A 27,458-nucleotide genomic window follows, 5' to 3' on the forward strand; every position below is an offset into this window, starting at 1 on the left:
TATGTATGTATGTATGTATGTATGTCAATGCCGTGACAATATCAGCAAAAATGACAATAAGCAGCATTTAATAACAATAAAACCCCTCCACTGCACAGGCCACATACACGGCAGGTACGAGTGTCAGCCCCGGGGAACACTGCACCAAGGAGATGGAGGTACACGACACTCCCAGGAGATAGGACAGGGCCTGGGTTAGCAGCTACTTTACACCCAGGCTTTATCTGTGGCCTGGTGTGTAGTAACATCTAAAAGTGTTACTGAGAAGAAATGGTGCAATGCAGCAGAGACCACCAAAGTAACAAGGTCATGTAACCAGCAGCAGTAACCTCCCAAACATGGCTGCACAGGTAACAGAACCCTGGAGGGGCACAGGCTGGGGGTCTCTGGGCCTCTATACTGCCCAGGAACATTAGGGTGTGGCAATGAGAGTCAAGGTCAGAGCTGGGATAAAGGTACAAAATGCACCTAGTGCTCTGCACCTTGTGATTCTGCAGGTACAGTGGGACTACAACCCCCAGCATGCCACAGCAGCCACTACTGGGGTATGCTGGGAGTTGTAGTTTCTTCACTCGGGGGTAGAGAAATCTAGAGGAGAATTAATGTGGCACCTTGTGGGCAGGCAGGACAGGTGGGCAGCAGTGGCTGTGCTGCCAGGAGAGGATCCCCCCCATCAGCCCCTTACCTGGATGCATTGCTCCGCGCTGAGCCGCCGTCCTCCTCCTCCTCCGTGCTCTTCATCATCTTTGTGCCCGGGACAGGGGGCAGGCTGCCGGCCTTGCTAGTACGGGGATGTCCAGGTATTTGCTGTCAAAAGTTGAAGAAAAGGTGAAGTCTCCCCGTGCAGCAGCGGCGGCGGGCACATGGTGGGCTCATCCGCAGCCCCTCACATGTGCACAGACCCAGAGAATACACTCACTGCCATGGGAAACACCAGCACAGCAGGCCGGGGACCGGGCACCACAGGCCGGCCGGCACATCTACACCGGCCGCCTCGCCCGTCCGCCCGGAGAGGAGATCTGTGATTACGTCATCACACGGAAAAGTGAGAAAAAAGCCAGAAAATAGCCCAAAATGTGCAGAAATGAGCGATTCCCAGCGGCAGCAGTGATCGGACGCTCACCTGTCTATTCCATGGGCTGATCCGACACCAGGGGGGAGCGGACTCCGGAGATCGGGAAAACGGGAGAAAAATACAAAACCGAAATAAAAGGGGAAAAACGAGTAAAAAAGGGGGCAAAATCCCAGGGCTGAGGTGGGAGAGGGGCGAGAGCGCGATCCCGGGGGTCGGCGGCAGACGGAGGGAGGCAGCCGATCACAGCGCACAAATATGGAGGTGCGCCATGAGCTGGAAAACAACGAGACTCCTCGGCTCCGGAGCGGCGGGGAAAAAGACGAGAAAAGCGGAGAAATTCGGGGCTTCAGGTCCTTCCCGGGGTCCCAGCGGGTGAGGGGGCGCCCAGGAGGGGGCACAAGTTCCACAAAGTTCCCCTGAAGTGAAAGGGAAAGCGCTGCGCGGAGGCTCTAAGGCACAGCCGCCATCTGTAGCTCCTTCCCAGCTCTGAGCTCTGCCTGTGATTGACACTCTGTACATTTACCCCAGAACTCAGGTGATGCACTGAGGACCCACCCCCTCCTCGCCACCATTACCACAGCCCTAGGAAGGGGCACCCCGGGAGGACAGAGGGGCCCCGGACCGGGCGCTGCACCCTGCCCTGGCCACACTCTGCAGCCGAGAAGGCTCCTTTGTCTCCATCGCCTCAGTAAACGTTGCAGTCCTTGGGATAAATCACTTCCTCTCTGGACAGGAAGTAAGCCATTTTGTGAGGAAAGGGTTTTTAAAATGTCTCCTTAAAGGGGGAGGTAAACCCCACTCCAAGTAATGGATGGGACATAGGTATAGAATGGGCACCAATGGGAGGAGCTATACCCCACCCCACAGTCATGCTGGGCTAGTGTGGTAGGGTGGTCAAGCCACAATGGGCAGCCATCACATGGGGTACTGCAGAGCCATACTAATGGAGCAGCGCCCACCTTGAAGAACATAGAAATAGTTCTGCTCTGGAAGTCACCAACCCAATCTGTGAGGAGACCCTGGAAGACCAGTAATGGCTGTCATCCCATGAAGTTGACCACAGTAGATTGAGGATTGGCACAAGGCTCAAGTTGCCAACGTGGGGCAGTACAGGTTAATCTTATCAGGAGGCCGATGGTACTTGTGGCTCCTGAAGACACAGGCAGCACGTTCAGATGTTTCACACGCGGTCACCTGGTTCTTGCTCCCCAATGTTTTGCAGTAGAACTGTACATTACGGGCCACAGTTTATCTACACCCATGTGATGCTTAGTGCCCATCTATTCCCACATAACTTCTAAATTAGTGCACCAAGTAAGGCATTGTGCCCTAAAACCAAGACTGACCCACTGAAGACCAATGTTTTAATGGTGTCCAACACTGGCCAAAGCACGCACTACCAACAATGAGACCAGACAGCTACGGTGAATTAAGTTTCTCTTTATTGAACAGTCATGACAGTCAGCAATAAGAAATCAAAAAGAAAATGTTTACAACATAAGGTCGTGGCAGGTAGCATTGGCCCAGGTCTCCACCTTCTTGGCACTTTGGCAGAGAAGCTCACTTTGTCTTGGAGGTTATCGAGTCCATTTAGTCCCAAGGAGCTAACCCAAGTGCAAGCGTCCTTCACGTCTCATCAGTAGACTCCAATCAACTGCACACGGACTCGGAGGTCTTTAAAAATCAAAAAGAGAAAGGCCATTGGCATGTGGGTATTACCTTGGACAAGTAACTCACAGGACAGTTTCAGACATTTCTTTGGGTTGCAGTCAGACCCCCTGTAAGACCTGCCTCTCTGCACCTTCCAAGTGGCACTCATTTTTCACATAGAAGAGCAGCAATCATAAGTGTCCTGGGAGGTAAGAGGGGACACTCACCTCCTGATGCGGGAGTGGCACCAAACAACCCCATTAAGACAACATGCCATCTTTGAAGCACTCAATAGTAGTGTAGCTATATAAAAGGGGTGCAAGGCTTTCTGTTGCCCCTGGGCCTAATCCTAAAAGCTCATCAGCCAATACATGGTCTATAAATGATGCATTGTAGGGACAGGTACAGATGTTGCATTGGGGGCCAGAAGCTTCATTACACCTCTGGGCTTCCAGCTGAATATAAGTTAGTACCTATAGGCAGCTCAAGAAAATGGAAACTTTCAGAAACTGGTTAAGCCATGGTCCTCAGTCTTTTCCATCTGCCCTGGGTGATTAGTAAATGAAAACTTGTGCCATAAATGCTCCCTACTGGGGAAGACACTACCCTGCAAGAGACCCTCAATAGCATGCTTCATATTTACAGCCAGATTTAGGCCACACCTTCAGTTAGAAATCAAACACTGTACATAGAAAAAAAAAAAAAAAAAACACTAGAAAACCAAAACCAAGCAGTCCCATATAGGTCACAAATAAAAGTGATTTCAGTACATGAATGAAGCCCTGAATCCATGATACTAGCTGTGATATATCCACCTTCAATAAATGCGATATAGCAGGGGTGATGGATCAGGACTATAGCTAGCTCCAACAACAGCAGACGGTTATTGGTTCAACATGCCTGTCTGTTCAGCCATCAGACAAGTGTAAGTGAAGCACAGAAATGTATTCCAGAAGAAGTCTTACAAGAATTAGTTTTGTCCATTCTGCAGAAATATGCCATACCCTCCTGGCAATCAGTGTAAGAAGCCATATAATTGGTATATGCAGCATTAGAGGGTATGCTCCGGAGAGGCTTTCTTCAGCATCATGGGATGAGCTTTGGGAACGGCATCCCACCAACAGTCTAATAGGACAGGAGCCAACCATGCATACATCCATCATTGGGATATAATCAGCACCGGAGCAACCCTTTAAAGATGAATGCTCGAGTTGTAGATTTTACTGCCGAAATTTGTCTGATAACTGACTATCCAAAAACTAATGTACAGTAGAGTGGGAATTCAACACATTAGGAAGTTTCTCCTAATTTAATTTACCTAAACCAATCATAGATACTCTTTAAAGATGTAACAAAGCAAGTACATTATAGAAGCACTCCTCCTCCCACCAAAGTTTGTAGCCTCTTAATATATTGCAGTGATTGTATTATATAGCACTGTGTACTTACAATTGCTCATTTTGCTTTTCTACCCAGTTAATTCTTCTCTTTTGCATTAGGTATATGACATCATGTGATTAGAAACTGACTAACTGAATCCTCCTAAGCTCCAAGCAGGTACAGGTGGTATATTTTCCCTGCATGAGTCACTGCAAAAGTCCCTGGCAGGGGGTGGGGGTGGGAGGCAGCTGGGTCAGGAGTCGAAGAGGGGAATGATTTTTGCAGGGAAAAAGAGACTTCCTGTCTCTACATAGAGCTGAGAAAAGAGGAGTATCTACTGGGTAGAAAGGCAAAATGAGCAATTTTAAGTACACAATGCCATATAAGGGTATGTTTCCACGTTCAGGAAACGCTGCTTGTTTGACGCTGCGCAGCGCTGCAGCGTCAAACAAGCAGCGTCCAGATGTTCCAGCATAGTGGAGGGGATTTGATGAAATCCCGTCTCCACTATGCGTGGAAACCCGCACGCGGCGGCCCTGCGACTACGGACATGCTGCGCGCCTTTTCAGATCGCAGCATGCCCGTACACCTTGCGGGGACGCAGCGTCCCCGCAAGGCATATCACAGGGCCCTATGGGACAGAGCGATCATCCCGGACGTGAAGAGTTAACACATCCGGCATGATCGCGTCCCATTAAGGGGGCGGGGCTTAGCGCCGAGCGGCTTCGCCGCTGCGGCGATACCGCCGGCCATCCTGATCGTGGAGTCATACCCTAATACGGCGATTGCGATGTATTAACAAAAACTTTGATTGGACTGCTTCTTTAAATATCGATCTATCCTCACATGAGCAGCGGATCAAGAGTCCTGGACCTGAGATGCCCACTGATCATTCTAGAATTCTAAAACTTTTCTGGTGCATGCTACTCAGTAAGCAGAAGTGCCAAGCTCCCACATAAGCACACGCACAGAGCGATGGACAAGCCCTATACACTGCTCTGTGCACTCCTACAGGAGCACCATTCAGATCTGCTTTAGGCCACAGATGGGGGTCTCAGAACCCTCCATTCTGGAAGTGAACATTAATGGTGTGGTCTATAATGTTGTTATTCTTTTTGCAGCATCCAATGAGGTCCACCCAGATTCTGGTGTTTTTTCTATCAAAATGAAGCTGAATCTTTAGCAATTTGGCCACTGTCCATCCTGTCTTTAATACATAGTTTTCAGCTACAGAAGAAGAATTCCGATGACGATTGGTTAAAAAAAAAAACCAGCGTACACATTCTAGGCTATATAATTATTAAGATGAGCAAGTCACGTGTTTATCACTTCTGTAAGATCGCACTGGGAATATAAAATCAGTGCACAAATAACTGCCCCTAATGTACCTGTGGGACAGGGTAAATCATGGCCTGTTGGGGTGACATGAGGACTGCAGCCAGGAATAAAACTTATTACAACAAGAGCAGTCAGATGGCTGGAATACTCTACCTAACTTTATGGAAAGTTTTTCCATACATTTCTACCTGTTATTAAAGCAGTCATCCCAAAGAGGAAAGTCTTCAAAACATCTCTAGTTATTTGTCGAACAGCATCAAAATTCATTCACATCCACAGTCCAGAACACTGTAAATGGCTCACAGTCCGCCGGAATATTTATTTTGTAGATCCAATGTGGAGACTTTTTTTTTTTTTTTTTAATTTGCCAAAGATGGCAAATGTGTTCTCGGCAGGCCATGTGTCTGGTCAGTATAAGTTAACGCTTTTAAATACAATATTAATAAAACGTAAGAGGCAAGTGAATATGGAACATACACAGTGGTATAGTCAGGTTTCATATGGCATAGCCAAACCTAAAACCTAGCAGTGTAGTTCTTGCCTTCAGAAATCATCTATATAGCCCAAATGTAATAAATCACCATACAGCATAATTGATGCAGAGTTGCAATATCAGACACAGTCCATGAACACACATTGCACAATAGAGATTTTTTTTTTAAATATACCATAATATTTATTTTTCATCCTTAACAGACAAACAAATACACAAGCTAAAAAACACTCTTCCAACAGTCTAGAAGCATTTAAGAATATAAACTGAACAGAAATGTTGGTTGACAGATAGTGGCACATTTGTCCACAGGTTGTATGACTGATCTGCCATGCACAGGTGCGGTGCCGTTTCTGGAGAAGGTCAGCCATGTTTCTCCAACCTTGCACAACCCCTTTAAGTGTATCCAATCTGACCACAACACAAGGCCAGGAATTAGATATTGGACCAAGGAATAGGATTTACTCTCAAACTAATGCACATTCCATACAAAGACTTTTGCAGGCTAACAATGCCTGAATCTCTAAAACAAGAATACCATTACCAGAGTAAGTCTAAAAATAATAATTGTTAGAAGTGGACAGGACTTTGTGGACAGGACAATGCCTATTAGCACCTTGTTTTGCTCTCCTGCTGAAACAATGTAAATATTTTGCTTGCTGAAGGCCAGGGAAAATAGCAGCCGCCTTCCTGTCATGTGACCCCCACTCAGGTATCTGTGGTGAGGGTCCTGAATAGAGATCAGCTGACAGCAAGTTGGCACAGCAGAGTTCAGCTCTATCACACACCCATTATTGTTTCCAAAGCTCTGGCAGCAGTTTTCCAAGTTATCGGTGACCACATTGACTACTAGGGTATGTGCGTACACTATTTGGTGCAGAATTTGCTGCATCTCTTGGCAAGAAAAAAAAAATCAGCGGCAAAAATGTGTGATTTTGCTGCGTTTTTACTTGTGTTTTTGGTGCAAATTTTTCCCCACTCATTAGTATGGGCAAAATCAGCAGCAAAAATGCTAAAAGAATCGACATGCAGTAGATTTAAAATCAGCATCAAAATCGGCAAAATGAGCATGAGACGTCAGGATTGTCATTCACTTTGCTGACATCAGGAAACACTTTAGGCGTTGTGACAAACCTGTATTGAAAAAAAAAAACGCAGCAAAAACAATGCGTGTACGCAGCTTTAGGGACTATTGAGCTAAAATGTACTGAACTGAAGAGGAGTAGTGATGGGCGAATATACTCGTTACTCGAGATTTCCCGAGCACGCTCAGGTGTCCTCCGAGTATTTTTTAGTGCTTGGAGATTTAGTTTTCTTCACCTCAGCTGAATGATTTACATCTCTTAGCCAGCTTGATCACATGTAGGGATTCCCTAGCAACCAGGCAACCCCCACATGTACTTATGCTGGCTAACAGATGTAAATCATTCAGCTGCGGTGATGAAAACAGTCTCCGAGCACTAAAAAAAATAAATACTCGGAGGACCCCCGAGCGTGCTCGAGAAATCTCGAGTGACGAGTATATTCGCTCATCACTAAAGAGGAGTGTATGCAGGAGCATCTGTAAGAGGCTGGGGAGGGTGATCCAGTACAAGACTGCAACTCCACACAACCCAGTGTTGGCACAGGAATACCCATGACACCAATCCACAGCCAGTGAGGCAGCCATGTAATCCGTAGTACAGAACATTCTCAACTGAAGCTCCAACTACAATGCACCAGCTCCATAAAATGTCATTGGTATAAACTACGTCTTAAAACTTTAATGCAACTATATTTGTGTATTGGAATAAGATAAATGTGTAACAATAACCCAAACAAGCAGTTTAGCTAGATGCAGATATATGCACGTATCTTGGAGACTAGCAGTCATGGTAACCTCAAAATGGAGCACAAAACATGCTAGAGATGTGCTCAATGAAGGCGATGTGTGCCCCGCACAAGCTGATTCGTAAGCCGGCTGAATACGCATCATTACGGTTGGAAGAGGGTTCAGCCTGGTACTGGACAGCAGAAGGCAAGCTCCAAGATGCTTACTGCTAGCCTTGCAATGGCCTCACGGACAAAATCTGCATTAAAGTGTGAATGTTGCAACCAATGTGCTCCAAAAAGACCTCACCAGGCAGAACAAGTTCATAAGGCAAAGCCTTCATGCAATGCACACTACGAGTTAAACTTGCATTTTCAAAACCACTATACAAAAACAGAACCAGGTATCCATCTGAGGGGGGATATCAAGCAGGAAAATGGCAAGCAAGCAGCACTGCCAAGAACATTCCTGGTGATGCCAATCACAGTACTGTGAAGAGGCACAGACGAGTATGAAATCCAATAGACCCACATCCCCTCCCCCCATGAACAACATTCAAATTACAGTATCCTGGAGGGCCAAAAACATCATTCATGCTGAAACAACAGCTTCTGAACCACTAAAATGTGTAGCACCTTTAATGCCAACATCTGGTTCTTCCAACTAACAGTACCGTGAACATTGTACTATGACTGCGCCACTTCATGTTGCTTTGAAATTTCTATGAACCGAACAACGATTATAGCTGTAGACAGGTTCTGAAAATATCTTGCCAAAGTACTAAAGGTATGAGCACACAGGTAGCCATGAAAGCAACCAGTTTTCAAACTCTAGCAACCTACAAGACAATGCAGCCAAACAATTAAAGGGGTTGTCCACTGCTAGGACAACCCCTTCTCATTCTTCATCTTTGGCTCTGTAAAAAAAATAAAAACAACACGGCGCTACCCCAGTAATGTCGGCACTCGCTCTCCCGGGGATGAAGTGAACTTATGTCACATGAGCCCTGCGCCCAATCAGCACGGTCATCACCGTCTCCGCCTTCAGACAAATCAAGAGGAAGCGCGAGCAGCCTCAGCCCTGACCTCCTGTTGATGTTCAAAATGTCAGAAGGCCTGGATAGTGAAGCTGGTGCCGATTGGGGACAGGGCTTACGTGATAACCTCACGGGAGCATCGGGAATGCGAGTGCCGACACCACCGGAACAGGAGGGGAGTATGGGTGTTTTTCTTCTAATAAGGCCAAATATCAGAGAGGAGAAGGGGTTGTCCTAGCAGTGGACAACCCCTTTAAGAACTTGCATGGCTGCAGTTTCTGGGTATATTAACACACATTGATAAAGCTGCACACACACACACAAAAAAAAAAAAAAAAACACAACAACTTTCAATGACATGCAACATATTTATGAGGGGCTTTAGACACTTCAAAGTTTCTCCCTAGGGGGCCTGGCTTAATGTGCTATACCTTGCGCCAAAATTGTGGGGCACATTTCTGGCACAAAGTAAGGCTAGTTTCACATTTGCGTTCGGGAGGGCTGCAGACTGTAGCGGACTTCCTCCCTGAAGCTCCTCCTACTTCTCTATGCGTCCTGGATTGCACTGCATACCTATCTTTAACATTGGGTACACAGGGACATGCTTTGTATGCAGATGTGTCTGCATACAAAGATTTGAGGTGTGCGGCGACCGCACGGAAACGTATGGTACAAAACCACACTGAGCAGTCTTAAAATCAGACAGATTTCTTAAATAGCACAAACCACTGATAAATCTGGCACATTCAGATCGCAGTGGAGGTGCAGGTTTTGCACTACCAATTCTTATTTCAGGTTTGTGAAGGACTGGAGGAAATAACCAGACTCCTGGGACCTATAGAATAGTAGATTTCTCAAAGTTAACTGAAATAAGAGGCAGGATGAGAACAGGAGGATGAGGAGCTGCTGGGATCATTTTCCTCCCAGTTCCTTTACAATTTAGAAGAGTTACTACAACATGAAAGATCAAAAGTGGCAATGTGTCAGAGAAAATGATAACATCTGCCTCAATCACTGCCACATTAAGAAATCCCCAGTCTTTTGAAGAGCTCACAAGAACTTTGAGCCTACACAGCAGTGGATTTTGTAAGACACTGGTCATATCGGCTCCATGAATGTCTGTCGGGCACCTTGGCAGTACCCATAAGTTATCAGTGTGTTGGGCACCTTTGGTGTCTGTAGAGTCAAGGGCGCACACTTCAGCGCCCATATAAATTGAGTATTTCCCAGATCTGTCTATGGCATTTAGCCACCAACAGCTCACTGCTAGTTTTCAGTTCTCAATTGCCTGCATTTCACAGGCACTAACATGATTAGCAAAATATAAGGCAAACCAGTACCCAAGTACAGGATGACACTTGGAAGAATCATATGTCTGACATGTGCCCCCACTCTGCACACACTACAGAACTTGTGAGTCCCCTCTGGGGACAGTCTGCAAACTCTGCAGAATATGCCAGCACTACATAAAGTTTTAAGTACCTTCGCCAATTCTCCGTTAGGGTAACTAGGCATCACACTACCACTATGCTGTTCACAGCCTGGAGAAAGTGCCCAGGGATTCACATGAGAAGCTGGAGCCAGTAAACTGCAGACCAGCAGCTGCCAGCACAGCCCAGTTCTCATGGAGCTTGTGGTTAGTAACAGAACTGAAAGGACTGCCAATCACACACAGTTCAGCATGGACTCTGTACATATCAGACCAACCTATTGCTGAGCTCAACGACTCCAGCTTCATTTGCATTTGGTAAAATCATTTTCAACCATGATTGTGTAGTGAAACGATAGGCAGCCCCTACTCACGCTATAGATAGCGGATATTTCAATGCTACAGCAATCTAACATAGAAATCGCAGATTATTTATCGAGGCATGTGGTCAAAGAACAACTCCATTACAACGTATTACTTAGTGGACCCCAATTATACCAAGAGTGAGGGGGATGGATACATCATGAGCCTGGAAACAAACAAGGATTTCATTTCCAATTTGAGTCTCTCCCATTCAACCAGGGCCTTTTAGTCACAAGACAGAGTGCTAACCAACGCCCAGATTAGCAGAAAGGTCATAAAGGTAGAGTACAATAACAATTGCTGCCGTATGGGGAGGGGTAACATCGCCCCCAGCTGCTGCAGTGTAGGGGCTGGACACAACATGTAGACGGAAGAACAATGCAAGAAGAGCCAATGTCACATTCTGAAGAGCTATTCTAAATCTGCCCCAATATTCAAGTTACTGGTAAAAAAGGAGGTCACAGCTAAAAACAGACAGCAACTTATAAAACTGTAGACAAGAAAATGAAACTCACCAAAATATAAGAGGATCCACGTTTGTCTAATGAGGGGGAGAAGGAAAAAAAAAAAGTTAGAAATCTGACCATTGGAACACAGCAATTATATTCAGTGTAGTGAAGCAATGAAAATATGGCTGGCTTCACATTTGCGTTGGGCAGAGCTGCGGAGGGCTGCGTAGTTCCTCCACTAAGCCCCGCCCACTGCCACACCTCTTCTATTCAGCTCCGCCTACGTCGGCATGCGCCCTGCGTACCCATCTTTAACACTGGGTATTGCAGGCCATGCGAATGTATGCGGATGCCTCCGCAGCGCCAAATGACTCATGCAGAGGCATCCGCATACATTCGCATGGCCTGCCTACCCAATGTTAAAGATGGGTACGTATGCCAATGTAGGTGGAGCTGAATGGAAGAGGTGCAGGAGTGGGCGGGTCTTAACGGAGGAACTACACAGCCCTCCGCAGCTCTGCCCAACGCAAGTGTGAACCTAGCCAATCACAAGTGACAAGCTGTGTGCAAACTATTTCAATCTGTCTGGTGACGGCACGTAGACTCCCACTGCCAGGAGGAAATGAACGTTACTCCTCCCGGTAGCTTTCGGGTTTCAGTCATGGAGGCGGCACCAGCGAGGGTGCAATCACCGCTCTGTGTATAGAGAGTGGCGGATGTAACGACACCCCAGCACGACTAATGCTGAGCCTGCTGTTAGTGCTGGGGAGCAGTTACAGCAGCTGCTCACTATACACAGAGGGGTGACTGAAATCGTGCCAGCGCCACCTCCGTGACTCCAGCCTGAACACTGCTGGTAGGAGTGGAGTTCGTTTCCTCACGGCAGCGGGGACCTAAGTGCCAGCGGGCAGGTTCAGAACGCTATTAACCTGCAGATCAACAGTGTTTATCACCTGACATGTTCCCTTTAAAGCTAGAAGGTAGCAAGGAACGGACTATTGATACTTGTTAGATGAACACATTGAACACAATTTTTTTCCCCAAAGTGAAAACACCAAGGCCTCATTTAGATGTGTATATCACTGGTCTGAATTCAGCCTAAAGATTAGATTGCATGGAGCTCTGCAGAATACTGGCATGTATTCATCTGCACCGACATACAACAAGCTACATGGGAACAGGCGCTGCATGGTCATGAATATCTAAATGGTGCAGGGAAAAACAAACAAACAAAAAAAAACACTTTCCTGAAAAATTTAGAATACATCACTGCCAAATCTCCACAACTGGTTATCCAGGGGTGATGCTTTCATAACTATCCTATATTAATTATTGCTCTTTATTGTGACACATTTAGCCACTGCATCTCCTCGGCTCATGACCTTGGCAGTCGTGACATTCACAAGTCTGGTGCTGAAGACATCGCGCACTGCTATTAACCCATTCAAGTGATGGCAATTTCCAGTTTCTCTCCCCTTCTTTGAAAAGTCAACTTTATTTCTCTGTCCCCATAGCCATATGAGAGCTTGCAGGACGAGTTGTACTTTTGTATTCAATTCATTTTATCACATGATGGCACTGGAAAGCGGGAAAATAATTCCAAGTGAGTTGAAATTTCAATTCCAACATTGTTTTCTTTTACCATATTCACTATATGGTAAATCTGAACTGCTAATATGATTCTGCACATCAGTCCGAGCACGTAAAAAACAAACAGTTTGGTTGTGTGTTTTTTTCTTCAAATTCAAGTGGTGAAAAAAAAAGTTGAGAAATTTGTAAGAATTTTTTTTTTTTCTTTCATTGTCATTTTCAGAGACCCTTGACGTTTTTATTTTTCAGGATACAGGGCTGTGTGACTGCATATTTTTTGCACCCTGAGCTGACTTTTTTTACTGATGGCATTTGCAATCTTATTGCAATGCTGAGTCGGCTATAAAAAAAAAAAACAAAAACAAAAAAGGCTATTCGGATTTTATTTTTCATTACGCAATTTACCGATTTGATTAACTTATTTTATACTTTGATAGATCAGACTTTCACAAAAAACAGTGATACCAAATGTGTATTTGTATTTTTTTTTGTTTTATTTTTAAGAGGTAAGAGGAAGGTAATTTGAATTTATGCTTTTTTATTTTCTTTGTATAAAAAAAATAAAATAAAAAACAAAACACTTTTTACTTTAACAGCCCCCTTATTTTAGGACTTGCACTACATTTGCTATGATTTCCACACTTTCAGCATGAAATAAAATAAATAAAAGGGTGTGACTTCTTGGAGAAGGAGAGCCACCCAGTATGTGGCAAAAGAAAAAAAAATGCAGACGAACTGTGACAGATTTCTGGTGCAAAGCTAACTAAAAATGGTTTGAACTCACACTAAACAGATTCATCAGCATGACCCACAATGATAAGAAACATGTCAAGACTGTCATCCAAGTATTAGTATTGACAAATCTGACTCAATGGGTTAAGCAGGTAGAGGAAATATTGTCAATAGCAGTCCTAACAGCTTCATGGTTTTAAAGGGCTCTCCCCACTTTTGCTGACGACTACAGAATTTAGGAGACGGCCATAGACATGATATTTAACTGTTGATTCTTGGCAAATTCATGCGTTTTCATTGCACCTGGTAATCTTATGGGTATTTCCAGGAGATTTTGCACAGTAAGGATTGAGGTACTTGAAAAGGATTGAGGTACTTGAAAAGGAAGACACTAGAAGGACTGATGTCCTATCTGTGATCCATTAAACTAAAATTGCACAGGTCTAATGCAGCTTAACTAAAGAAAAACTATCGGCTGCTCCAATAGCAGCAGCATTTCACCAGAGCAACATTACAATCTTAACTTTCTCCATGATATCCCAGATACTGTTGACTGCAGCGGTAACTTGGCTCACGTAGAGAGCTTGATGGTAGCAGTAGGTCTAGATTCATTTACAGTGGTTCTCTCAATATAAGTACGGTACTTTTCAAAAAGAATAAATGATGTGTGGTTTCGTAGATACATTACTATTTGTAGCAGTGTATTGCAGTTTCTCCGGTGTCTGGAGGGCAGGGACACACAGTGGCGGACTAACATGCTCAGGAGCTTCCCTGCTCATGCTGCACAGTGATGTGACTGTCAGGAGGCCCATAATAGGTGGAGAATTACAGTATCAAGATAAATACCTATACGTCGATTAACTGTTTACTACTGGGATCACTGAGGCTGTGTGAGCACCATTATCTCTAATAGTCTCTTGGGAAGACAGGAGCACAGGAGTTGGCAGAAGAGAACAATCCACTGCTGGGAAATTCTGCTGTTTCCTGTTCACATGGGACAAGCTGTTCTCACCACAGGAAGAGACCAAAAATTGTAGAGGGATGAATGAAGCTTAAAGGGGGAGAATTTAGACTGAAAAATATAATATATCTATAATTTATTTTTTTTAATTTGTAGGCTAACCCCCCCCCCCCTTTTTATATACAATGGTGCTAGTGGGTTGAAAAACTGCTACTCCCAAGGTCCACCTTCCTCCCGTGAGCCGACAACCTATAGCTAGAGTTTATGACAAAACTCACTGTAATGAGGCACAACAGTTTTGGACAAGATGAAGACCTGTTGTGTGAAATTAGTGAGAAACACAGCTAGTGGCCTTATGCCAGGGGCAATAGGGGACATTCTTCACAAAAGGTTTCAGGTATTTGATTCTTTAGTAAGCAATGAGCAAACATTGACCTGTCTAGAAATACAATTTCATTTAATAATAGTTTTGTTTTTTTTTTGTTTGTTTTTTTAACATTTTATTGTATTTTAAACACTATTTAATTTAGAGTTTAAACTCAATACCAAAGTAATTTTCATAAACGCATGAAACAAGTGTCCCTAAAGTTCCTAGCTGGAGTTGCATACAAACTAAATATGTATTTTAGAAAAGTAAAGAAACCCAAAATGCAAATAATTGTAAGGTACATAAGGTGTGAGCGAGATACATACATGGAAAAACACATTGGTAAATTCTAGTGATGAGCGAGTGTACTCGTTGCTCGGGTGGTCTCCGAGTATTTATGACTGCTCGGAGATTAAGTTTTTATCGCCTCAGCATGATTTACAGCTATTAGGGTATGTGTCCACGTTCAGGATTGCATCAGGATTTGGTCAGGATTTTTCATCAGTATTTGTAAGCCAAAACCAGGAGTGGGTGATAAATGCAGAAGTGGTGCATATGTTTCTGTTATACTTTTCCTCTAATTGTTCCAGTCCTGGTTTTGGCTTACAAATACTGATGAAAAATACTGACCAAATCCTGATGCAATCCTGAACGTGGACACATACCCTTAGCCAGCTTGATTACATGTGGGGATTCCCTAGTATCCAGGCAACCCCCACATGTACTCAGCCTGTCTAGTAGCTGTAAATCATTCAGCTGCCATGATGAAAACTAAATCTCCCGAACACTAACAAATACTCGGAGGTCACTCGAGCGTGTTCAGGAAAACCCGAACAACAAGTACACTCGCTCATCACTAGTAAATTAATCTAACGCCACCGATGGGGGAGTGTGAGGCTCATAAGTGAGGAGGCTTATAAGCCTTGCAATGCTCCTCTGGGAAATTAAATCTGCAAATTGCCTCCTCAGAGGAAGACTTGAAATCTGGAGCCATTTATGCGAAGCAGCAATCCAAAAAGTCACTTACAACCCTTTAATGAAACTTGCCATATGATTAAGGATAAAAGGGAAACCAGAATCTCAATTTGCATACAGCCAAATCAGATCTCGTACGATGCACTGAAGAGCGCCAATACGCAAAACACTGTCTGCAAAGATTTCTTTTTATCCAAAGTCATATGGCTAGGCTTGTTAAAGGTGACTTAACAGTGACTTGTAGGATTGGCACTTCCAATAAGTGGCTCTACAGTTCAAGTCCTCTTCCTCTCTGAAGAGACACTTTGCATAAAAAATTAAATTGGGCGTCTGGCGTGGAAGATTACACAATGTGAGGTATCAGAGTGTTTTTTGTTAGGTGGATGAAGCCTTTCATGTCCCTCCCCTGTACCTCCTAACTTTGGAATGGATAGCCTGGCAATTTGCATTATATAATTTAATACACTAATGGACAGTATATTTAGGACAATTAAAGTCATTTTAGAGAATTGAGACAAACATTTCAATATATATTTCAAGAACTCTTAACAGATGTTTCTAAATAATAATAATAATAATAAAAAAAAGATATATCTCTATCACACACAAATAAACAAATATTGAATGGTCGTCTGCATGAACGCAAAGCAATTATTGATTTGTACCAGTTTTGATGTGTTCACTTCACTACAGGTATTTCTGTACAAACAAGAGCTGATGGCTCCACATCCCTAACTAATGACTTTAGTTTTTGGACTTTTGATCATTTTGCAGTTGTATGGTTTCTGCTGGAAATGTTAATGCCAAGCCCTAGTACATTAAAATATAAATTCTAGAAAATATCAAAAAAAAAAAAAAAAAAGGTAAGCTATCAGATCTGTATTAAATAAAACAAATGAAATTTATGACGTCCTGTATAATTGTGGAAATTAAACCCCAACAGTAGTAGCCTGTATAATTATAAATATTGTAAATTATATAATATTATAATATACAGAGCATAATGTATACTTACTATTCTGAGGATCTGTAAAACACTATGCGAATAATAAGACTTCTACATAGAATAATTTTAACCACTAATTGAACATTTTTAAACATTACCAAATAAAGCCTTATTTATAATAAGTTAGTAAAAAATTAAATTAGTTTAAAAGTATTTTCAAAATATTTAACTTGTATAAAATGTAAATAAAAAAAAATATATTTTTCTATTGCAAAGATAATCTGTCATTTCTAGATTGCAGACATACCTGGTAACAGGCATCACTCTGCAGACGGTCATACATCTATTTTTTGATTACCTGCGAATAAAGAAGTCATTGTTAATGTAAAGCTGAGAGATCCAAAATCATTTACTCCAAAGAAGAAATAAAGGTGTAGTAAGAACTAGCGCATACTCACTTCCATAAATAAAGACCGGGAATGTGCATCCACCTGAAAAACAGAAAAAAAAAATCCTATAAATATACGTATCACTGGTATGTCCAAGGAAATACAGAAATATTGCACTGGGGGTGGGGGATCGTCTATACAATACTTGGAATATTAAGTGTCCAACCCATCTATAACTGTATAAAATGAAGAAACACAACATCCCACAATAATCATCACATTAATAATATAAACGACATAGGAATAGGAGACAAAACAGAACAATCTGGACCAGCCTTTATAAAATAATTCTTCTAAAACAGAAGCAGCAAATTCATTCTCCAAAGGCTAAAATGATATACTCCCCTCCCCCCAACCCCAGAGCCAGGGATACTAGGGGTTCTATTATGTAATTGAGCACAGACAAAGCAGGGGAGCACCCAGCACCCCTGGATCTTACCTCACTACATAAAAATTAAAGCAGCCTCCCCTCCATGTATGACATGTGCAGAGTTATATGTAGGGTCAAGAGGCTGGGCTCTGGGTAGGGTCGGCCTTCACCCCCAGACCAAGCACCCGGGCTATCCAGCGTGGAGCTGTGAACAAAGGCTGCTGCCTCCTTCTCCAGCGCCATTATGTGATGCCGTCCTCTGCCTCACAGGCAGCAGGGGAGTGAAATCCCACTATCCCCTAAACAAACAGCCCCCGTCTACTCCTGAGCCCTCTCACCCCCAGTCCCCCACTCTGACACTAGGAACTTGGGGCTCCGTGCCTGTGTTTACTGCCCTTCTCTCCACCCTCCATCTTGCTGCAGCCTCGTCCATCTCCTCAGCACTTCTGTTTTCTCCGAACAGTGCTGCCTCCTTATCAACATAGAGCGGCAACATGCTAATGACAGAGTGCCTCCCTGACGTCACCATCATGTGACCCCGGAGGACGGGGCTCTGCCAAAGAGGCAGTGTGTGCAATATCCCTGTATTTATTATTAACATTTATTTCCGGTGTTTTACAAAGACCAAAATTATTTGTTAGCTGGACATATTCTAAACTTACTGCTATAGATGGTCAGGAATCAGGCTGGAGTCAGTTCCCACTGCACTTCTCAGTATGGAGCCTCAAGGTCACTTATTACACCACTCCCTGTGAAAACACACATTGCATGACATTAGGACAGGTTTGAGTATTGCTTGCAGCACAGCAGCATCATGCTGCATAATAAGTGCACTCCTGGGGATGCATACAGGAGTATTCGGAATAAGTAAACATCCAGATACGTTTTTCAGCTGAAGGCTCCGTCCTCACGATCAGGAATAGCAACGTTTTGGACGCAGAGTATTTTTGCTGTGTTCCAATTGCTGCACTAGTTTGTCAAGATTCACCACATGTACCTTCCCGGTTAAAAGTTAAAATCCCAATAAAGATATTTGGAAAAAGATTCACCACATGTAATGACATTCAATTGGTCAAAATCTGCAAGGGAGAAATGGCCATGCTGCGGCTCGTAAACCCACACTGCAGATCAGTTTACGCAGCGGTAAATACAAGCACAGTGGGCATGGGATTTCTATAAAGCCAATACACTGCTTCTACCATAGAAAGCAACGTTTTAGATGCCACACACACTGCGTCCAGAACACAGCTATTACTGATTGCGGGCACGTAGCCTAAGAGGCAGTGAAACTGAGCTGAGGAGGAATCCAGGTCTATAACGCTCAATGGTGTATCAACAGCTATTGCAGGAGCACGGCTCAGGAGCCAAGTCGAATTCTTAAAAGGGAATATGTCAGCAGGTTTTTGCCATGTAATCTGAGAACAGCGTGATGTAGTTGAAGAGAGCTCGGTTACAGTCATATATCACAGACGAGACTGTTTTGCTGTTTAAATACAGTGTTTTATCAGCAGATTATCACTACAGGACAAGCTGCCCACTGGCCAACCAGGTCCCCTGCACAGATTAGCAGCTTTCTGTCTATAAACAAAGTACATAGAAATCTGCCAATCAGTGGTGTGGGCGGGGTTATACAGGGCTCAGCATTCCGAGCTCGGCTAGATCAGCAGCTGAGAAAACTAATTCTGTCATAAGCTAACTTGATTACATCTTCACTTTCGACCGGACAACCCCTTTAAACATGTTCAGCGTTAATGCTGTGGTAAGGGTTAACAATCATGGATAACTTACGTTTAGGGAATAAAAAATATCCAAAAAGCAATAATGGGCCATGAAAGCTAGATAGAGAATAGCAACAATTATACCTTGTGTATAATAACACACGCACCAGGTGTGCAGTAGTCCCTGCGATACATGCATGTGTAATAACCCTGCAGACACAGGCAGCGCCCACCGAGCACAGGCAGCGCCCACCGAGCACAGGCTGCCTCCCAGCTGGCTGACTAAGCTGGGAGAGGCAGGCACAGCTGACATCACACGGAGGGCAGGACGCCTGCACTGCTGACGCCTCAGTTACCAGGAGGCCCAGGAACCAATCACAGCAGCAGGCACAAAATGGCCTTTGACCTCCTAGAAAGCAACTTCCTCCTCCTGCGTGTGGAGAGCACAGTGCATCACAGAATGGCAGCTGCAGCACAAAGAAATAGCCATTTTGTGACCGAAATAGAAATCCAGAAAACACAGAAAGTAGCCGCTTTCCTGACCAAATCATCATGGCATTCTCACATATCGAATCAAAGACTAACCATACAGAGTAAACACCTAGGGCCTATTGCTACAGAAAACACTGTTAAGGCCCTATAGTCGCCTGCCTGAGCGTGGAGAATGGCGCTCCCGCTCAATGTTCACTTTCTCTGAAATCCCTGCTGGTCTGATTAGCCCCCTATACTAGGGAAATATCCCCCTTCACTTACCAAACCAGGAGGGGGGAAAAAAAAAAAAATTATATATATATATATCTCTCTCTATCTCCTAATCAATACTTCTCTGGATAATCAGAATACTTTTAAGGAAATCTGTTGCCATATTTGACCCATCTAACCTATTAATAATGACATACAGGTTATAGACTGCTGAGGAAAATGATCCCTGTGTGTCTCATATCAGGTGCCTTGTTGCAGATCAATCATCTTTAATCACTTTATATAAAATTACCTCTTCCAGGCTCCAGGGAGGACGCTGCCTGAAAGATAAGCTCTGGAGGCAGAGTTATTTTACATGAAGGAGGAGTTACCAGTGTGATTATACCTGACACATCAGCAGGTTCCTCTCAGCTTCTATCTCACAGGCAGACTGCTGTAATATAGCAGAGATCAAGAGCTGGAAAAATGAATTTGCAAAACAAAATGTAATTTCTCCTGTTCTGTGTTACTTACTTGACTCACACTGGTAACTACCTCTTCATGTAAAATAATCTCTGGAGGCAGTTATCCACCAGGCAGCATTCTAATAGCCTGGAAGAGGGCATTTACATATAAGAAAAACGTTGATATGATTGGAATAAGACATTGGATCGCAGACTTCAAGGTATTATTGTTATTCCCTACATGCCCAGATAGACTGCTCAGGACGGTGGATCCTACTGCCAGATTCCCTTTAAAGAAATGATATTATAATGTGGCCCAGATCAAGTAACCCCATCTAACACTTATTGCCGTTAACTTGCATTAGATAACACTATGGAATAAACCAAAGAGGATATTCAGCAATTGGACATTATATAAGGTGTCAAATACTGTCTCTTTTTGAAAATAGCATGTTTAAGTAAATCAAAAAGGAGATTCAGCAATAATGATAGCTAAACCATAGCTATTGTTGTGTGAAGATTGTGAGCATATAAACAGTACAGTGTGGCAGAGACACCGTAACAGTATGTAATCACATGGGTATTAATACTAGACCAGATCACAGTGAGAATATATACTGGCATAGGTGTTCCAATCAGCACCACTAACGGTACTCAGATCACTCAACATTTCCCCCTACGCGAGAGCTTCCTCAGGAGTGAACAGCGAAAACATAGTGCTAAATGTGCTGCACTATGAACAATGTGCTACAGGATAATACTTATCTTGGCTTCAGGGATATAAGGGGCGCTGCTAAGTGTTAGATGGGATTACTTGATATGGTCCACATCATATAATTTCTTTAAAGGGAACCTGTCACCAGGTTTGGCCGATACGAGTTAAGGCCACCGCATTTCAGGGCTTATCTACAGCATTCTATAATACAGTACATAAGACCCCGATCCGACCTGGAAGAGAAGAACAATAACTTATTATACTCACCTGTGGGGTAGTCAGTTCCAATTCCAAGGGGTGTCACAGGTTCTGCAGTGCGCCGGGCCTCTCTGACCATTCCCAGCGCCTGTGCACTGCAGTACTTTGCTCTGCCCTCAACAGGGCCGATAAGTACGCCTGCGCAGGAGTGTGATGCCGGGGAGCCTGTGAAGCAAGGAGGGCAGCATCACAAGAAGATGGGAGGCGCCGGACCAGAACCTGCGACACCCATCGGACCGAACTGCCCCACGGGTGAGTATAATGAAAGTTATTTTTCTTCTCTTGCAGGTCAGATCGGAGCTTATATACAGCATTATAGAATGTTGTAGACAAGCCCTGAAAGGTGATGGCCGTATCTTATATCGGCCAAACCTGGTGACATGTTCCCTTTAAAGAGAATCTGTCACCAGGTTTTTCCCCATAAAAAGTAGAGCCAGCACCTGTACGCCCTTTGTTACAGCATACAAGTATTGTGCATATGTGCCCAAAACACTTGTCATAACACAAAATACCTTTTTATTACTCACCTACGGCACAGTTCAATTGAAATCTCTGGTCTTGGTCCAGTGCCTAATCTCTTCTGGTCATCGCCATCTTCGTTTTTGCTTCGTGTAGACGATGTGTCCTACATCGCACTCCTATGTATGTACACTTCTCTTTGCCCTGGTGAGGGTAATGCAAAGTACTGCAGTGCGCATGCACAAGGAAACGGCAAAGAGTGCCAGCGCACGCGCACTACAATACATTGCTCTGCCCTCGGCAGGGCAAACAAGTGTGCCTGCCGAGGAGTTCGATGGGGAACACTGTAAATGATGTAGGATGCGTCATCCACACAATTGCAAGAGAAGAGGCACCAGAGACATCCATCGGACCGTGCCATAGGAGAGTATAAGAAAAGCCCTTTCTTGTGCTATGAAGAGCGCATGGAGCACTTGCATACAATATGTAAATGAGGAAGCACAAGTCCTGGCCCTAGTATATATGGGGAAAACCAGGTGATAGATTACCGTTATAGTACTCTGATTATCCAGAGAAGTATTGATTAGGATATATTGTATTTTTCCCTACTGATCTGCTAAGTGAAGGGGAATATTTCCCTAGCATAGGGGCTAATAGGGACCCTGAGGGAGGGAGATTTGACACGGAGCCGTAGCGCCATTTGCATCTATAGAGCGCCATCCTTCACAGTCATGCGGACGACTATCTTTAGGGCCTTAACAGTTTTCTGTAGCAATAGGCCCAGCCCGAACGTATAGGCGAACTAGGCGGCCGCCTAGGGCGCCGACCCTAAGGGGGCGCCAGAGAAAAAATAGAAAAAAAATTATAAAAAAATCTTTGCAAAAGGTGTATGGAGCGGAGCTGAATGTGTATGAGGTGTACGGAGCGGAGTCATGTGTGTATGAGGTGTATGGAGCGGAGCTAAATGTGTATGGAGCGGAGCCGCGTGTACGAGGTGTATGGAGCGGAGCGCGTGTGTACAGAGCGCAGCCTCGTGTGTAGGAGTAGCTATGTGTGGCTAGTTATGAATGGGTGTGGTCAGAGGCGTGGCCTAAAATTTGCCGCAGTGCGCGAAGCGCACCGCAAACTTTGTCCCTCTTTCCCATCTTCAAAAGTTGGGAGGTATGTTAAAAGTAGTAGGGGCGCAACAAAAGAGTTTCGCCTAGGGCGCCGTAATCTCTCGGGCCGGCCATGAATAGGCCCTAGGTGTTGCCTACTGCTCTACCTGGAGCTCCTTTTGTTCACTGGCACATTTTTTGTGTGTATTGTTTTAAATGGGGCAATATTGGAATTATGTTAAGGAAAACCTATGTTTTAATGTGCATTCTCACATATGTCCCCTGGTAACAATGCCCCTTCACATACGTCTGTTTTTCTCCTCATACATCACTGAAAACACATGTTTTTAATGAAAACTGCTACAGCTTCATCTGAGGCATTTCTCTAAAATGGCTGCCAGTCACAAAATGTACGCCAAGGACAGAGGGCGAGTGCTCTCACTGCAGGAAAGCCCAGCATTTTATGTGCAGGCTACATGACAGAACATTACCTCAGACACGTCCCGTATACGTCTGTCATAATAATGCAGGTGTTTTATCACAGCTGCCGATAGCGACAGTGTATAAAAATGTCTATATATCATTAGGGGAATGGTAGCATAACAAGAAGCACGGCTGCACAGCTAGTAACTGTGCTTCATATAATGGCGGCACCATATACCGATAAAATACACCACTGCCACATACTAATATCATAATAATATTATTATTATTATTATTATTATTACACCAATAACATACTATTATCTCTACAATAGCAGTATAACAACAATATTCACATGTACACCAGTACCGCTCATAAAAAGAGCACACGTATGTTAGAGATATTTTAGGTTCACATAAAATGAACTTTAAAAATTAAATTATTGAGCACCAGAAAGGGAGAAGTTTGTTGGGGCTGACGGCGGGGTGGAGGGAGGCGGGTAAGTGGGTTACATTTGAGTTCTCTTTGAGGGGGATGCACATGCTTGTGCACATTAAATATGTACGAGACGTATAATTGTATTTTTCTCCAAATGCTTGCTGTTATACTTCATGAATAGCTAAATAAACATTTCTTCATTTAAAGAAAAAAAAAATGAAATTCTTTCAAAGAAAAAGGAAGCAGCTGAGATCATAGAAATGTACCATAAGACCCACAGGACTGTGTATCTCATCCCTGTACCCCATGGGCAAAAGGAAAATAAAGAGTTAATGGAACCGGATGATTAACCACTTTGGCATTTATCAAAGCTGTGCGGTGTTATATTTCGGCTACATATTAAGATACAAATAAATGCTATAAATGCTAAATGAAATGTTTCATGGCAAAATATAATGAAAAAATAAAACTACAACATTTATAAATAAGGGTAATAGGAGACATAATTGTATATAATTACGCATACTTTAGTGTGATTTATTTAGGTAATTTAATGTTCTTTTTTTTTTTTTTTTTTTTTTTATATAGAATTCTCAAACATGAACCAGAAGTAAATGTAAGAAGAGGCGGCTGTCTGTCAGTCTATGACAATAAGCAGCACTAAATAATGACAGCCCTCCGTCTGCACAGGCCACATACACGGCTCTCCCAGGCGTCATCTGTGGCCTGCTGTGTAGTAACATCTAGGCCACGGGCAGTATTTGGGCAGTATTTTACCTGTGTCTGTAAACCAAAACCAGGAGTGGAACAATCAAAGAAGTGTCGCCATTAATGCATTTTTCACCCACTCCTGGCTTTGTCTCACAAATACTGGAGGTAAAATACTGACCAAGTACTGAGAGTGTTACTAAGAAGAAATGGTGCAATGCAGCAGAGACCACCAAAGTAACAAGGTCATGTAACCAGCAGCAGTAACCTCCCAAACATGCCTGCACAGGTAACAGAACCCTGGAGGGGCACAGGCTGGGGGTCTCTGGGCCTCTATACTGCCCAGGAACATTAGGGTGTGGCAATGAGAGTCAAGGTCAGAGCTGGGATAAAGGTACAAAATGCACCTAGTGCTCTGCACCTTGTGATTCTGCAGGTACAGTGGGACTACAACCCCCAGCATGCCACAGCAGCCACTACTGGGGTTTGCTGGGAGTTGTAGTTTCTTCACTCTGGGTAGAGGAGAATTAATGTGGCACCTTGTGGGCAGGCAGGCAGCAGTGGCTGTGCTGTCAGGAGAGGATCCCCCCCATCAGCCCCTTACCTGGATGCATTGCTCCGCGCTGAGCCGCCGTCCTCCTCCTCCGTGCTCTTCATCATCTTTATGCCCGGGACAGGGGGCAGGCTGCCGGCCTTGCTAGTACGGGGATGCTCAGGTACTTGCCCCCCGTGCAGCAGCGGCGCCGGGCACATGGTGGGCTCATCCGCAGCCCCTCACATGTACACAGACCCACAGAGAATACACTCACTGCCATGGGAAACACCAGCAGGCCGGGGACCGGGCACCACAGGCCGGCCGGCACATCTACACCGGAGATTTGTGGTTACAGAACATGGGCTGAGCCGACACCGGGGGCGAGCGGACTCCGGACATCACTGCGGAGATCGGGAAAACCCGAGAATAACACAAAATCGACATGAAGGCTGAAGAACGAGTAAAAAGGGGCAAAATCCCAGGGCTGAGGAGGGAGAGGGGCGAGAGCGCGATCCCGGGGGTCGGCGGCAGACGGAGGGAGGCAGCCGATCACAGCGCACAAATATGGAGGTGCGCCATGAGCTGGAAAACAACGAGACTCCTCGGCTCCGGAGCGGCGGGGAAAAAGACGAGAAAAGCGGAGAAATTCGGGGCTTCAGGTCCTTCCCGGGGTCCCAGCGGGTGAGGGGGCGCCCAGGAGGGGGCACAAGTTCCACAAAGTTCCCCTGAAGTGAAAGGGAAAGCGCTGCGCGGAGGCTCTAAGGCACAGCCGCCATCTGTAGCTCCTTCCCAGCTCTGAGCTCTGCCTGTGATTGACACTCTGTACATTTACCCCAGAACTCAGGTGATGCACTGAGGACCCACCCCCTCCTCGCCACCATTACCACAGCCCTAGGAAGGGGCACCCCGGGAGGACAGAGGGGCCCCGGACCGGGCGCTGCACCCTGCCCTGGCCACACTCTGCAGCCGAGAAGGCTCCTTTGTCTCCATCGCCTCAGTAAACGTTGCAGTCCTCGACATACATCACTTCCTCTCAGGACAGGAAGTAAGCCATTTTGTGAGGAAAGGGTTTTTAAAATGTCTCTTTTCCTTAAAGGGGGAGGTAAACCCCACTCCAGTAGGTAGGAATACACATCACCGTGCAGGGACCAGGACCACCATGCATAAAGTAGAGAAAAGCTGCCACTGGTAAGGTGCAATTAGGAATAATGCCACAAAAATGAGGTTTTGGTTTGTGACTGACCTTCATCATAGTCGACTAAGGTGTAACAAAAGGAGAACAAGCCATAGTGTACAAGGCTAGTGCCTACGGGAAGACTTGCACCGATAGGTGTCGTGTGTGAGCTGACATGGCAGCATGAGACATCAAGGCTGGAAAAGGTCATGGTGGAATGGTACCTAGGGAATGGACGCAGGTATACATAGGCCATGACTATGCACAACAAAGGCGAACCGTCACCGTATAGTTATGCGCCTATACTATCCTGTGACTGCTATCCCTTCTTACACACTCTCCAATACACAGGTACCATTCTTCACATGGACATGTGAATTAGCCTCATTAAAACAATCGATTTAGCTCATTAATTCCAGTTGTCTGTTCCTAAAACAAAGACGGCAAATGGAATTCTGTAATGCAGGATTCCTTACAGACTTAGTAACTATGCCCCAAACATCAGAATATGATTTTACACTCAACCCTTTGCAACCACACATATCCTCACACCACACTATTGCACACACACCATCCCCAAACACATACAGTGGGGCAAAAAAGTATTTAGTCAGTCAGCAATAGTGCAAGTTCCACCACTTAAAAAGATGAGAGGCGTCTGTAATTTACATCATAGGTAGACCTCAACTATGGGAGACAAACTGAGCAAAAAAGATCCAGAAAATCACATTGTCTGTTTTTTTATCATTTTATTTGCATATTATGGTGGAAAATAAGTATTTGGTCAGAAACAAACAATCAAGATTTCTGGCTCTCACAGACCTGTAACTTCTTCTTTAAGAGTCTCCTCTTTCCTCCACTCATTACCTGTAGTAATGGCACCTGTTTAAACTTGTTATCAGTATAAAAAGACACCTGTGCACACCCTCAAACAGTCTGACTCCAAACTCCACTATGGTGAAGACCAAAGAGATGTCAAAGGACACCAGAAACAAAATTGTAGCCCTGCACCAGGCTGGGAAGACTGAATCTGCAATAGCCAACCAGCTTGGAGTGAAGAAATCAACAGTGGGAGCAATAATTAGAAAATGGAAGACATACAAGACCACTGATAATCTCCCTCGATCTGGGGCTCCACGCAAAATCCCACCCCGTGGGGTCAGAATGATCACAAGAACGGTGAGCAAAAATCCAAGAACCACGCGGGGGGACCTAGTGAATGAACTGCAGAGAGCTGGGACCAATATAACAAGGCCTACCATAAGTAACACACTACGCCACCATGGACTCAGATCCTGCAGTGCCAGACGTGTCCGACTGCTTAAGCCAGTACATGTCCGGGCCCATCTGAAGTTTGCTAGGGAGCATTTGGAT

General features: G+C 44.5%; 1 protein-coding gene and 1 long non-coding RNA gene across 6 annotated transcripts in view; both read right to left on the reverse strand.

The window, feature by feature from the left end:
* Positions 1–1,762, reverse strand: part of CHD2 (chromodomain helicase DNA binding protein 2) — a 128,183-nt gene extending 126,421 nt beyond the window's left edge. For both annotated transcript variants that reach the window (XM_077263423.1, XM_077263422.1), the window contains exons 1-2: positions 1,124–1,762; positions 686–807 (exon numbers count right to left, since the gene is read on the reverse strand). In XM_077263423.1, the coding sequence (XP_077119538.1) occupies positions 686–744 (59 nt within the window). In that variant the 5' untranslated portion in view covers positions 745–807; positions 1,124–1,762. The remainder of the gene's footprint in view (positions 1–685; positions 808–1,123) is intronic.
* Positions 1,763–2,499: 737 nt separating this feature from the next.
* LOC143775367 (uncharacterized) overlaps positions 2,500–27,458 on the reverse strand; it is a 36,777-nt gene continuing 11,818 nt past the window's right edge. Inside the window, exons 1-6 of one of the 4 annotated variants that reach the window (XR_013215633.1) lie at positions 24,980–25,925; positions 18,076–18,162; positions 17,053–17,085; positions 16,902–16,952; positions 11,090–11,115; positions 2,500–2,749 (exon numbers count right to left, since the gene is read on the reverse strand). This is a non-coding gene — a long non-coding RNA (uncharacterized LOC143775367). Of the gene's footprint in view, positions 2,750–11,089; positions 11,116–16,901; positions 16,953–17,052; positions 17,086–18,075; positions 18,163–19,201; positions 19,224–19,275; positions 19,324–24,979; positions 25,926–27,458 lie in introns of those variants that run through there. The other 3 variants (XR_013215634.1, XR_013215635.1, XR_013215636.1) reach the window with 3 other exon arrangements.

The sequence above is a fragment of the Ranitomeya variabilis genome, chromosome 5 (genome assembly GCF_051348905.1).
Source record: "Ranitomeya variabilis isolate aRanVar5 chromosome 5, aRanVar5.hap1, whole genome shotgun sequence".
In the NCBI taxonomy this organism is placed as follows: Eukaryota; Metazoa; Chordata; class Amphibia; order Anura; family Dendrobatidae; genus Ranitomeya; species Ranitomeya variabilis.